A 13550-nucleotide genomic window follows, 5' to 3' on the forward strand; every position below is an offset into this window, starting at 1 on the left:
TTAGCTGACGACAATACACAATCCTGTAAGCAGAAATGAAGTTTATTTGAAGAATTACAAACTATGTGTTGATTCTTCAGGCTTCTAACCAAAGATGTTTATTCACTTCAAGAAGTAGAGGTTTTTTACCTCCTCACTACTAGCAAATAAGAAAATCTGGAATCAAGTTTTCTTCACGTTGCTTGTTTTCGTTTCAAAACCGTGTAACCTCAATATGTAAATTACTGTCACTTTGACACAGGCTTTCTGAATTCTAATTTGAAAAGGGAGGGTATATTTTAATTGTTGTTTTTATATGATTTAATGTGCATTTAGTCACCTCTGATGCTTGTTAGTGGAGTGCTACTATTTTTCTTACACTTGAATAATAGCACATAATCTGTGGTTTGCTTTAGTGTGCCAAGGAAAACAGGCAAAGGTGGAGCAGGTTGCTCCATACCATTAAGAGGATATTTTGATTCCCTGGAAACACAAGCAGTGCATTCCTTTTGCAATAGCTTGATTAAAAAAAGGTCCCTACTAGGAAACAGCTAATTACATTGGTAGCATATTAACAGAATATGTAACTTGAGTAAAGATGCAACAATAAATCAAATAAAGCAATTATATAAATTGGAGCATCTTTGAAAAGTAGGACAGGTTGTATGAGTGTGTTATTTATTTAATGCCAACTTAATATCACAAGAGCAAACAGTAAGACAGGTAAAGTACATCAAAATATTAATTATATGGATCCAATGCTATAGCTTATAAGAAATGCTTACTTACTGCTTCTCTTCAAGGGAATTGCTGATGAAAGTTTAAGCATAACATCTTGAATTATTCACAAGTATCTGAATTATGATGGATAGATCTAAATGATACCCAGAGGAGCTTTGATATTTAAACAGGACAAAGGCATTTTACCAGTTCTCTGGAAGTTGTGGCTGTGAGACTTGAACCATTCCTTCCTGCACCTATTTTTCAGGTTACAAACTATGAAGCTGTAGTTTTGAACAGTCTTGTTTTGGTTTAGCAGGTTAGCTCTTTAATCCTGGTTTAAGATTTTAGTTTCTTTTTTTCAAAAGCATTTCCAAAATGTGCTACAAGGCAAGATAAAAGATATAATAAAATATGAATATAAACATTGCCATGACTCCTTTAGACAAACCATCACCTGACAGCAGCCAATATCTGATGCTTTCACGGGGATTGGTTTCAGTAACAAGGTATTGAGCCATTTTTAATTTGACTTGGTAGAATTCCATCGGAGCAAGCAGTTATCTCCTAGTCCTCCTAACAATTTCTCTTAACTCCTGGAAAGTTGGAGACACCTTATCCTACATCCAGGCAGGATCAGGTTATTGCACAGGGTGTGACTCAGGCTGTATTTGCAGCTTTTGGTAAACGTGGCAGCTCTTTTGAATCAAGTTTTGGCAGCATAATTGTGGGTGAGTTGTAAATAGAGATAAAAATCTAACCATTATAGTTGGCAAATACAGTTGGGCACTTGGTAACTGAGCTGGAGGTTGTGGTAGTCAGAGCACAGCAGCTCCTGATGGGTTCACTCCCAATCTGTCAGTGCTGGCTGCTCTCCTCCGTCCTGTTCCTGCAGGAGAGGGTCAGCATCTGGAGCAGGGACATGTTCCCAGTTGGATTAACTGCTCCTGGGTCTGGAAGCCAAAGAACAGCAGAGCAGCTTTCAGGAGTATGAATTAGTTTGGAGATGCTGCCCATGAGCTGGCAGTACTGCAGGGTGCATTAAGCCAGCGATGGGCTGGGCAGTGAGGATTCTTCAGGGACTCCTTTGGAAGCAGCAGGGAGGGCAATTCCCGGGAACATGCAGTTTTGGAATCATTTTAGCAACTTCATCCTTAATTTGAGCACAGGTTATGGCACTTACATATCTGCACTAGCTAAAGAGAGATGCTGCTGTGTTGCTTAGCATTGGAGATGATCTTTTTCGAAGGCTCAGTGAAGAGATCTGTGAAGAAAAATACTTTTTATGGGAATAGAGAAGCTATTGCTTCATTTCTGTATTAATTTTAAGAAGTGAATGCTGACTGTGAGTGAAATCCTTGAGAAATGTAGCTTTGGTCAAGGAGGGAGTAAGAATGGGCAGTAGTTCATGCTGTAATAATCGTATTTGTATGACAGATTTGGACGTTCAGGCTGCTTATTCCCTCTGCAGATTGAAAATAGTTGCATTTTCATTGTATAAACCAAATTGATTTGTATCTTGTGTCCAACAAAATCTCTGATCCTGAGCTCTGTGGGCAGGGGGATGGAGCCAGACTTCCCAGCTGAATCCCTGCACGGGGCAGGGCAGGTACACAAGGTGCAGGTTGCTTACTACAGCATTACAGTTAAATCTCTATCCCTTATTTTATGATGCAACAAATAAAATTTGTCTTCTTGTAGTGCTTGATGCATATGGAATGTGAATGAAACAAAGAGATGGGATTAAACACGTAAATTTGGAATTGTTTTGGAAGGCAGCTCTGCAGGAAAACTTGCAGCTATCCAAGGAAAATGCTCAAATGTTAATAGTGGGAGGTGTGTGAGGCTGCAGGATAAAGAATCACTGCACAAAGTGAGACTTGTTTTCAAAGGCAATATGTGGAGTAGGAAAAGAAATGGAGTAATTTAAATATGAAAGGCAATGAAATGGAATGAATCAAAGTATGACTAACAAGGTGATTTAGTGAGATGTAGTTAAGCTGGATGCAGTGTGATTTTAAAAGGAAGGGGTAGATTTAGTAATAGAAATGTGGATGTCTGAGGAAAAATGCAAAACAAGTAAAAGAGTCTAAGGGGAGCTAATGTTTAGTAACAGTATTTTCAGTGTAAAAACTATTAGGCATTTAATTATAATGTCATTAGTTTTAAACCACCTACATACATAACATTCACACAACAACAAAAAAAAGAGAATCATTGGCAGGTTGTTGTAAAATAAACATTGAAAGGGAAAAATAAGTGGGCCGTGGCTTTACGGTGTCACTGTAAAATAAAGAATGAATATTTTACTGTGAACTAAGCAGTGTTGGATAAAATAAGAAATAAAAGATGAACAAGTCTGAAAAATAAAATTAGGAGTAAATAGCACCTAGAAGCTTGTTCTATATGATGGACAGAAAATGGAATAGTGTGGAGTTTGTGAAAGGGTGTCTGTAACTGCTCCTTGTTGGTGACCCGACGTGGGACTAGTTAGACCACTGGTTAGCTACAAAATTCGAGGAATATGTATCAATTAGATATTTCCAGTGATTTTTGGCCTCACAGCTGATGTGCTAAATACAAACCATACATTTTCAGAAATTTGGGCAAGTTCTTCAGTGGTTTAAAGTAGCGGATCTCTGGCCCAAAGGGTTTGACCCTGCAAAAAGAAACTGCACACATTGTTTGATGTATTTCTGTGCCTGGTGAGCAAGGCAAGGACTGGGTACACAGTGTTCTGCTATTGAAATAAAACCTGTGCTGCTTTACCAATATCTAAATACAGACTAAAATCATATTTTCTCATTCCATTGTCTCCCTCGCCAAATGGGAAGTTCTGTTGTTTATTTTACAGAAGGAAAATTCCTGATTCCTTTTTAGATTTAAGAAAAAATATTCACAATGAGCTCTGCCCTGAGAATTGGTATGCTGAGCCTGTCAGACTGTGAATCTTTATTATTACCGAGCTTTATCCTTGAGTACATAGCTTGCAATTCAGTTTGAATATTAAGTGTCAGGCTCAAATGCACTGGTGAGAGATTTGCAGCAGCCAGCAGGCTCCTGGCCCAACCTTGGCAGCCTCTGACCTCTCTCCTCATTGATAAGTGGTCTTATTTCACAGGTGTCAGCTGAGTGGTGTGAGGCTCCTGATGATGTGAGTGATGGAGAAGGTACCATTACCTGCAGCTCATGATTTTCCTGGGACACTGGGGAAGGTTACAGAGCAGGAAAAAGAGGTGTGGAACTGGTCATTCAGAAATGGGAAGGAAATCGTATGGTGCTTGCAAATGTGGTTCTTTTTCTGCTTGGATGTAGCACACCTAGAAAGGACTCCAGTTAAAAAAAACCCACCAAAACCAACCTTTTTTGTTTGTTTATTTAAAAATTACAAATCTGGACCCAATGGTTCTGCAGAGATGTGCTCTGTGTGCCTGGGCTGTAGGTTGCATCATTTATATTTATGCTTTTGGGTCCTTTTTCCTCCCATGAAAATTATGTTGCTCTTGGGGAAAATCTACTGCTTTCCCTTGGCACTGAAGCTGAGCTTCCTCCTTTTTTGTTTTTTTACTCCTTCTGATCAGAGGTGAGAACTTGAACTCCAGTGTGGGATCTTAAAGGGCTTCTGTGTACTTTGGACTTTACATTTTACAGTCATAATAAGTTATGCTCAGCTGGAAACAACACCACCAAATAATTCCTTTGAAAAGAGCCCCAGCCCAAGGTTCTCTTGCTTTATGTAAAATAAACACCAGCAAGTCTTTTTTAATCAGTTGTAGTCATTATAGTTAGCAGGAATAAATCTACAAACATGAAAGATTTATATTATTTTACTGTTTGCTTCTTTTTCAGACTGAGATCTTACTTCCCTAAAGAGCACTTTTGATAAAATTAAGATAGCCCATGTGCAAAGATAGCTGTAACTTCTACCTTCAGATTAGATTTTTCCTTTGTTTTGGTCCACAAGAAACCTGCTCCAGTCAGTGGAATTTGCTGTACCCTCCAAATATTGCTTTTCCATTAGGGCTCATAGATTTAGCCTAGAGTTGTGTGCTGTTTCTGTAAGAATAATTATGTCATAAATCAAAAAGCTGTCGGATGAACTGGTGGGTTTTTGGTTTTGTTTTGCTTTTATTTTCCTTTATTCTGGTCATTAACTTCAGGTGTTATTTATTAACATCTAAACCTCTTAAGCAACGTAAAATTTTTATTAAAAGGTTAGAAAAAATAGGTAAGTTTACTGTTCTTTTCTCTACATCTGAAATTTCTTTCCGGACTTCATTGCTTATACAGGCATGATTCATTTCTTGACCTGTGACAGATTAGAGAACCACTAGTTTGAAAATGCTGAGTGTAAAACCGCTGTTCTGGAAGTATAATGTTCCTGCTTTTTAGTGTTTGTCAGGAGCGGGGTGTTCGGGGCTAAAAGCTCACCACTGGAATTGATGAAAGGACTTCTCTGCAGTGGTAGATGAGAACAGTTCAGCCTTTTTCAAATTACTTTGTTATTTCTGCATCTGCTCTGAATGCCTGGTTCCCTGGAATTTGTGAGAAATGATCATTTGGTGTGGCGGGCACAGGAGTGTGTTTCCATGGTTAACATGTGAGTAATCTTGCTGATATTGGGGGAATTGCTCTACCTGCTCACGAGGCAGAACAGTCTGTGCTGCAGAAGAGTGAGGAGAAACAAAATAAATTAGAAGAAAAGTCCTGAAACTGTTAAGTAGTAATAGAGAAAGTGCCTGGGGTTTTGCCCCTCCCTGCACTGACAGGGCAACTGGTTCTCCCACAGTGCAGGCTCATGTGTTTGTAGCCAAAACTTTGAAAGGTCCTTTTTTTGAGGGACCAGTATTTCTTTTAGCTTCACAACATGTTTGCTGTCATACTTAATACTACAGGTTTTGCACTGAATAGATACTTTACCATCAGCATGGCCTCACAGGAATAACCGTTTCGAACTGGGTGGCTTACCTTATATCTTAAAAATTAGGTTTTTATTTAAAAGTGCTGGCAGTTTCAATCATGGGTAGGGGGATAACCTTGCAAATGATGCTTTCATCTCAAGTGAGAGGTGGAAGTAGAAGCAGAGATAGTTTGAGGGTGTCACAATCTTGTTCTGTACTGCAGCCTGTACATGCTGCTGCCCTGCAGGGCTCAGGGGAGGCCCGAAGAACTTCTTGCCCAGCTTGTACAATATTTGAAAAACAATATTTTAAAATATTTAAATATTTAAAATATTTTAAAAATATTCAGTATTTAGACAGATCCATGGCATTTTTTACCTCTGTAACACCAGGCAGTTCTGAATGCAGTGGTGGTCACAACCTCCACTGGACAGATGGGAAATTGGGTGTCTCAGTTGATGTGTTGAAGTTCTTGTCTGTCACCAGTCTTTTGTCATCACATTGCCCAGAATATGTGCTAAGGGGCACAGCCCTGAAGGCAGGGAGATTACACTGTGGAATGGTGTGCCAAAGGTCCAGGAGAGAGCTGACACTGAGTCTGTTCTCACCTCCCAGCTGTCTCCCCTGATATACAGATATAAACATATAAATCCAACCAACACAATGCAGAGCATTGACATTTGGAGTTAATATTCCAAATAAGTTCTTATTCCAAGAAAAGCTATTCAGTCTCAAATGCTATTTGGACAAATACCTGCTCACATTCACCAAATCTCAGTATTTGTCCTCCCAGCACAATGAAAACTTCTGTGACTCCTGCAAACAAAAATATGCTGTTTGTACTCCTTGGGTTCCAAATGTGCTGTGTGCCAGATTAGTTTAGAGGCAATAATTTACTTAATTTGGACAGATTAGAGATGGAAAATTATTTTCAAGAGACTTTGCAGTATTTTTCATTTTATAGATAATATTAGCAACTAGCAATAATTGCAACTGTCTTCTCAATAGTCTTCATAATATTATTCTGTGCAGTAATACCATATATCCCATATACACATTCTTGACTGTGCTTTGGGTTGCTGGTTGTACTTTTTCCCTTCTACCCAAAGTTTCACTGTTGATGACATTATATGAGATATTTTTCTACTCCTTGAGTTTCTTCTGTATCTGTTTCACAGAGTACAGTCTGCGCTTAGTGATTCATTCTTCCAAGATTCTTTTCCTTTAGGAGATGGACCCAGAGCCCCTGTGCTTCCATCCTGCTCTTGTCACACAGACAGCCTTCCCTGGAGACAGCATGCCACCTTTCCATCACAACAGCAGCATTCCTGAGAGGAAAAGTGGATCAGTGAGGATCTGCACACACATCTATCGTGTGGCTGCTGTTGCGGTGGCATTGGCTGCCAGGTTTAAGCACTGTGACTTCCAGTGCAGGTGTCCTAGGGCCTGCTAGCAGCTGGATGCTCCTGGAGAGAGCCAGGAGCTGAATCCTTTCTTTTCCCTGTGGAAGGGGAGTTCATCTAAACACGGGGTCTAAGCACAGAGGGCAGAGCCAGGTCCTGGCGATGGGGTCTGTCCATTGACAGCAGGGTGGTGAACCAGGCCCAGGATCCACCTGGGAAGTCCAGGAGCAGCAGTTCATGGGCAGAGAGAGGGGATGGAGACAGGGGGACAATGTGGGTCTAAAGTCCAGACTAAAAGGCAGGCTGGGCAGAAGGTGCAGTGCAGGTCCAGGGGGCTGACCCAGGAGAGAGGTGGCCCATCAGCCACGTCTGAGGGTCATCCCAGGCTGGAGATGGGGAACCCCATGGGACAGTTTAGGCAGGGAACCAGAGCCTGAGGAACTCTTCTTTCCATTGTGACCAGAAATGCTTTTCTTTCAAATATTCATTAGAATGACCACATTCCAAAAAAAGAGCAATACTAAGGTGATGCTTAAGGCTTGTGATTAAATGCAATGGTTAAATAAGTGCAGCTAGAAATGCTCAGAAAATGGTTTCAGTCCCCCTCTTCTAAGGCTAATCTATGCAGGGAGCTGCTCTGCCTGTGTTGAGTGTGCTGGCATAAATATCAAATGTGGTTTATCGCATTCCAGTTGTATTTCTTTTTGTCTTCTTTTTCCCCTTTTTTTTTTAACCTGATGTTCTAAGGATTTCCTTTTAGTGCCTACGAACATCTCCTTTTGACAGACAGTGCAAATTAAAAGATATGGCTGGGCAAAGGAAACTGGAACCCAAATATGCCCCCTGGGTTTTCATTTACAGTTAGAAGCTACAGACACAATTACTGCTGACAGAAATTCAGAAGCCAGTGGCAGAGTGCATGTGGCAGTAGACTCATGCCAGGCAGTAATTGGGAAGATTATTTTTAATCAGAGCATATCCTACAGCCCAAACATTAGAAATCTCTTGTAAGGCTGACAGGAAATTAAACTGAGACCAAACAAAAAAGCCTCAAAATAGAACTAATATGGTTAGAAGTCTAATGATGGCAAAACTCACTGCTTGTTGCATTTGGTTGTTATCTAAGGGGAATGGCTTTTAACTTGCAGCAACAGGTATCATTGTTTAATTGCATTCTAAAAATGCAATTAAAATAAAAAGTATCAGCTTAGATCAATTTAGACATAGGCTTTTGATACAGGTGTGAAGCAGCAGATGTTAAGTCAGACTTAGTAATTGTGGGTATGTATTAGTAGTAATTTTTAATATTGCTTTGGGTTATTTATTTTTATTGTTGGGTTTTTTTTTTCCTTTAACGCTTAAGGAAGCTACTTCCATAGAAAAATAATAATATGTCTGGGATACTCTTGGAATGCTTGGGTATGGTAACAGTTTGTGAAGGCTGCATGGCCTGGGGCTCCCTTTCTCAGTGACCCTGTAGAATAACCTCTGCTTCTTTGGGCTGCCTGAGCTGCTGCCCCGAGGGACAAGCACCCGAGGTACTCTCAGTACTTTTTGCACCTGAAATATTCACCTGAAAACACAACTTTTTCATTTTTAAGTGAATTTTAAGCCATCATCCTCTCTGCCAAACTTTTCCATACACGCTTAGCAGACCTGTCAATTTTTCCTCCTCTCAGAACAACAGGAGCCCTGGGAGTGGTCACTCTGCTGAAGGGTTCTGCTGTTCTTGTGTGTGCCTGGCACGTACAAATGTTGTATTAGCAGCTGTAAACAAAACTTTGCTCATTGGGAATTTATTTCTGTGTGATAGGAATGCAAAAACAAGAGCCTGCTTCGTGTTTTGCTTCAAGTTATGGCAGTTGTGGAAAAGAAAAATTTAGTATTGAAAATGTGTATCTTGTGTTTCTCCACAAGATTGCTTTGTAGCTGTGTGGACAGCCTTGATGACACTTCATGTCAGTATAAAAATAAGGTTTAATGTCCAAGCCCAGATTCAACTAGGTTATCTTGAGGCTTGTAAATAGGATTTTATCAGAATGGAGGTTTATTTCCACAAAACTACTGGAATTTTTCAGCTGTGTTTCCTTCTACTGAAAATTGCTTCTTATAATCATATGAATATGACTGAAAATCTTGCTCATTGTTTATATACTGCCTGAGGAGCTGGGTAACAAATTCAGTATACTTAGTAACATAGGCAATTTGTGGAATTGCTCTGGAAATAGGGCCCTGCTGTGTGGTAGGTGGTGGGATATCAGGGATATCCTGTGGTTCTCACTGCCCAGGGAGCTGCCCTGAGCTGGCTGGTGCTGTGCAGGAGGGTTCCACTGCCTCAGGCAGGGCTGGGGGTTTCCTCAGGTGGGGAGAAATCTTTACAGAACTTTGTAAAGTTTGTAAATGTGCCACTCTTCCTTTTGTCCAGCAATAAATAAATAAACAGAAACTCGTGTCTTCAGCTCAGGAATTGATTAATGTGGGGGGGTTTGGGCAGCAAGACAGTTGGAATTGCTGCTGGGAGCATCAGTTGTGAACTTGGCTCTTTCTCTTGGACTTCCCTAGTGATGGTCCCAGCTCTGAGGAGTCCTAAATCCAAGTATTTTTGTTGTTCCTGATTATCACCCTTTCACATTCTGAAGTTCTTGAGGTTTTTTTATCAGTATGTGTGATTGTTGTAATACTCCTGATATGTTTATAGAACACATACCTTTCTGGTACTGCTGGTTCTTGTTGCTCTTTATCCTCAGCTGCATTTGTTATTTACTGATTTATTTTTTTGTTTATTTGTTTAAAATAAAATCACATATAAGGAAGAAGATATTTTGTGAAAAATTATTCAGTATGTTTACTGTTTGGAATTTTACTGAAGTATGTAAAAAGTATATGAATATATACTATTATTTACTATATACTTATGCTATAGAAAATACATAATTTATATACTGAAATATATAAAAATGTTAAGTATGGAAAAATGTTAAATTTATCTAGAGAATGATTTGGATATATATGGACTACATGTAAATTATCTTTGAAGACTCAAAATATGAACAGTGTTTCTATTTGCAGGAGTATTTGTGTCAGAGAGTGTGTATTAGCACTTGCACGTGGAAATGAAAAATGCATGTAGGGTGAATCTGTTAGGTAAAACATGTCTGAAGTTACTGTGACTTCTGAAATTCAGTGAATAATTCATTTAAACGTTACATGTCACCAGCTGCTCATCAATAAAAAAGGGTGTCATGGAATAGAACGTTACCTGATTGGAATTCCCAGCTAGGTGCTTGTAAATCTATTCTGAATGGTCCCTGTTGGTTGTGTATTTTATGATAATTTGGCTCTTGCAAAATTGCTTCAAGTTTTCAGTTGAAGAATACACAGAAAGTAAATCACAGTCGTGTGTTCCTGTTGAAACAGAAGCCTGTGCTGGAGAAAATTTACAACTACAGCTTAGTAATGTCTATTTAAGTAGATAAGTCTGTAATGAAAATGTAGAGTTTTGGGTTCAAGTACATTGGAAACTGTCTGGAAATGTTTACTACCCGTTGAGTGATAAATAAATAATAAAATCTTTGTTGGCACTTGTGACTCAATAAGCAGATTTTGCTGTTTGGCTTTGTACTACAACCAGAATGTACTGATGACCCAATAATTTGTGCAACCCTTCCTGGACAGCCCCAATAATGCCTTAGCAATTGTATTTTTTGTGGAATCTTTAGGCCTGCCTGCAACCTTCTATGGGCACAGGGCACAAACACGAGCTCCTGAATCCTGCATTTCCAGTAAGAATGTATTTTTCTTTCCACAGGAAACCACACAGAAGCCCCATGCAAGTGGTGCCTATTGTTTCCATGATCGGAGCCTCCTCTCAGTAAGTCCCTGATTTGTGTTGTGTGTTTGTTCCCCTCTCAGTGGCACTGAAATCTCTGTTGGGCTGCCACAGTGAATGCACAAATACCTCACTGGGCTCCCCAGCTTGCTGTGCTGGTGCTGCATCACAAGACTAATAGAGCACAAGTAAAAGGTCTGATCACTTTTAGTCTCAGTGAACAGCAATTTGCCAGTGACATGTTTAGAAAATAATCCTGCCTGGTTCTGGCTGGGGGTCAAAGTGATTTTCTCTTGTATTTCCCTTGGACGTGTTGGGGTTGTGTCACTGCTGTGTGTGTTTTACCTTTGGCTGATTACTTTGTGTACAGATTAGTCACAGACACTTTTTCCCCCTTCCAACAACTATGGATAATTAATTCATCATTCTTTCTATTTTAATCACACTCATAATGTCAGAATAAGGAATATCATGAATTGAGTTTCAAAAAGTATTTGTGCTGATTGATTTTTTGTCCTTTTTTTTTTTTATTCCTGAGAAGAGGCTTTCAAATCCAAACTACTTGTTACTCTTTCATACTTGGAATTTATTTTCTAGTCAAGTTTTTTGTTGTAGCACATGCATAGAAACCATATTGATTTAGCACTTTTTAATCAGGATATAACTTTTCATGCTTAAATACGGAAGTATCAGACAAAACTAAGACTGTGATTCTTGGTAGGTGTATATTTGGTACAGTTTTTAATAATCTTCTGCTTAAAATAAACTGCAATGCTCTAATGTCTTGTGTTAGGTAATAAGTATGGCTTGTTCCATGGTGGGCTGACTGAGAATATTTCTGCTTTATATACATTTATACTGTTCTTTGTTTTATATTGACAAAATAATGGACTAGATTCCCTTTTTTGTTCAAGTGTGTTAATATTGGTAGCTGAGTTCTGCCCCAACACACAAAGTTTCGTGTCACTGAAAAATTTAGACACACAGTCCTTGCTAGAAAAAAAGAAGAGTTTTGCATTTATTCTCCTACACTGAACACAATCTTCCTCTTAATGTCTTTGAAATAAGATTTCATTATTTCAAAAAGACTGCCTGGCTTACTGGATAGAGAAAAAAAAAGCCTGTTCATCTTGAGGATAGATTTAAATCAATTCTGTAGTGCTCAGCATGCTTGTTGCTTTTAGCTTTTCCTCTGTCACGAACAGTATTTTCTCTCACAGAATAACCTTCCAGCCCTTAGCAGAATTTGATGCAATTGACAGCTTTTGTTAGAAAAATTCTGGTAAAAATTGCACGGCTGAGGTTGGGGTTTCTAACCCGGGGGAGACAGTGGTCCCTGAGATAATCACAGCGTGTTTGGAGGAAGCTCACATTAATTTGACTGTGAATATAGTGCCTCAGTATCCATAAATGCAGTTTAAGGAAAAGATATTCATTTTTCCTCAACAAGCTAAAGCAGAGGTTTGGTATCTGCGCTGAGAAAGAAGACGAAAACACTCATTTGGAATTTGAGGGAGGCTCAACGCTTCCAAATCCCGATGCACGTAATTCGCCTGATTATTTTTTCCCTTGCCATCAGAACCCACCAGCACAATGACTATCAATCAGCTTCTGGGGCTGGGAGGTCACTCTGTCACCAGGCTCAGCCCCAAGCCCAGCATGTTGCCTGGTAACAGCCTCTGGAGCTGGGTTGGCTCCTGGCAGCACCATATGGCTGGGCGGGGTGGCCTCTGCCCCCGGCACACGGGGACACGTGTCCGACATCGCTGAGTGGGAGATCCTCTGTCCCGCTCCCTCAGCGAGCAAAACCACGGCAAACAGCAGTGCCACAACAGCACAGACGTGTTGAGGGGCTGGGATTGCGTGGAATGAAACAAATGTCGGTCGCTTGTCAGAAATCTCTTGTAATAATCACAGTGAATTTTGTGTTCGCTGTCCTTCGGTTGGATTTTTATAGGATTTCTAGCTGGGCTTGCTTTACAATATTTTTCTATTTCATCATCAAATATGTAAGTATAGTTGAATTTTAGTATAATTTCTAACTTGCTTTACAGTATTTTTCTATTTCGTCATCAAATATGGTGATGTTGGTATAGTTTTAACAACCCAATTCCAGAGGAATCCTGGATTTTAAAAGTTCGACTCCATAGCCTGTGGATTTAGGTGTTTGGCCTTCTGTTAATTGTGCAGTAATGCCTACAGTGCTCCAGCAAAGTAAACCAGTAAACAAAGCAATAAAAGACAGTTCCAGAGAACAACTGAAAATAAACATAACAGGCAAAGGAGATAGAATTGTTCCAAATATACAGTGGGAAATCAAGGACAAAGAGTGACTGGCAAGCAGTTTGGCACAGAAATGGATGTAAAAGATAAGCAGAGTCTTCACTCATTCCCTTAACTGGAGCAATTTTCCCATTCCATTGCGACAAACTGGAATTCATTAAAGTGGGAATACTGGAGAGTGCAGTGCTGGGCAGCAGCATAGGCCATGATCTCTCTGCTCTGGCTGTTGTATTCCAGATCAAACTGCAATCCAAGAGTTGGGATTGATCTGGTGTGTAATGACAGGGATGTGCACAAGTGAGAGGGAGGTGACTGAAGGGTTCCCAGCTCACAGGGCTGGGTGGACACTCAGCAGTGGCTGTGTTGTTTCTCTGAGCCTGGCTTATTGGGAAAGATGAATTACTGTGCTTTTCCCTCTCTTGCCTGAAGTTGCAA

The 13550-nt window shown here is 39.9% G+C and overlaps 1 protein-coding gene across 17 annotated transcripts in view; it reads left to right on the top strand.

The window, feature by feature from the left end:
• Nucleotides 1-13550, top strand: part of RBFOX1 (RNA binding fox-1 homolog 1) — a 1156483-nt gene that overhangs the window by 477551 nt on the left and 665382 nt on the right. For 16 of the 17 annotated variants that reach the window (XM_027750818.2, XM_027750820.2, XM_027750821.2 and 13 more), the window contains one exon: nucleotides 10812-10874. In XM_027750818.2, coding sequence (XP_027606619.1) covers nucleotides 10812-10874 — 63 coding nt within the window. Of the gene's footprint in view, nucleotides 1-3845; nucleotides 3936-10811; nucleotides 10875-13550 lie in introns of those variants that run through there. The other variant, XM_039389537.1, reaches the window with a different exon arrangement.

This window comes from Pipra filicauda, unplaced genomic scaffold, assembly GCF_003945595.2.
Source record: "Pipra filicauda isolate LSUMZ 115617 unplaced genomic scaffold, ASM394559v2 scaffold73_size2923735_pilon, whole genome shotgun sequence".
NCBI lineage: Eukaryota > Metazoa > Chordata > Aves > Passeriformes > Pipridae > Pipra > Pipra filicauda.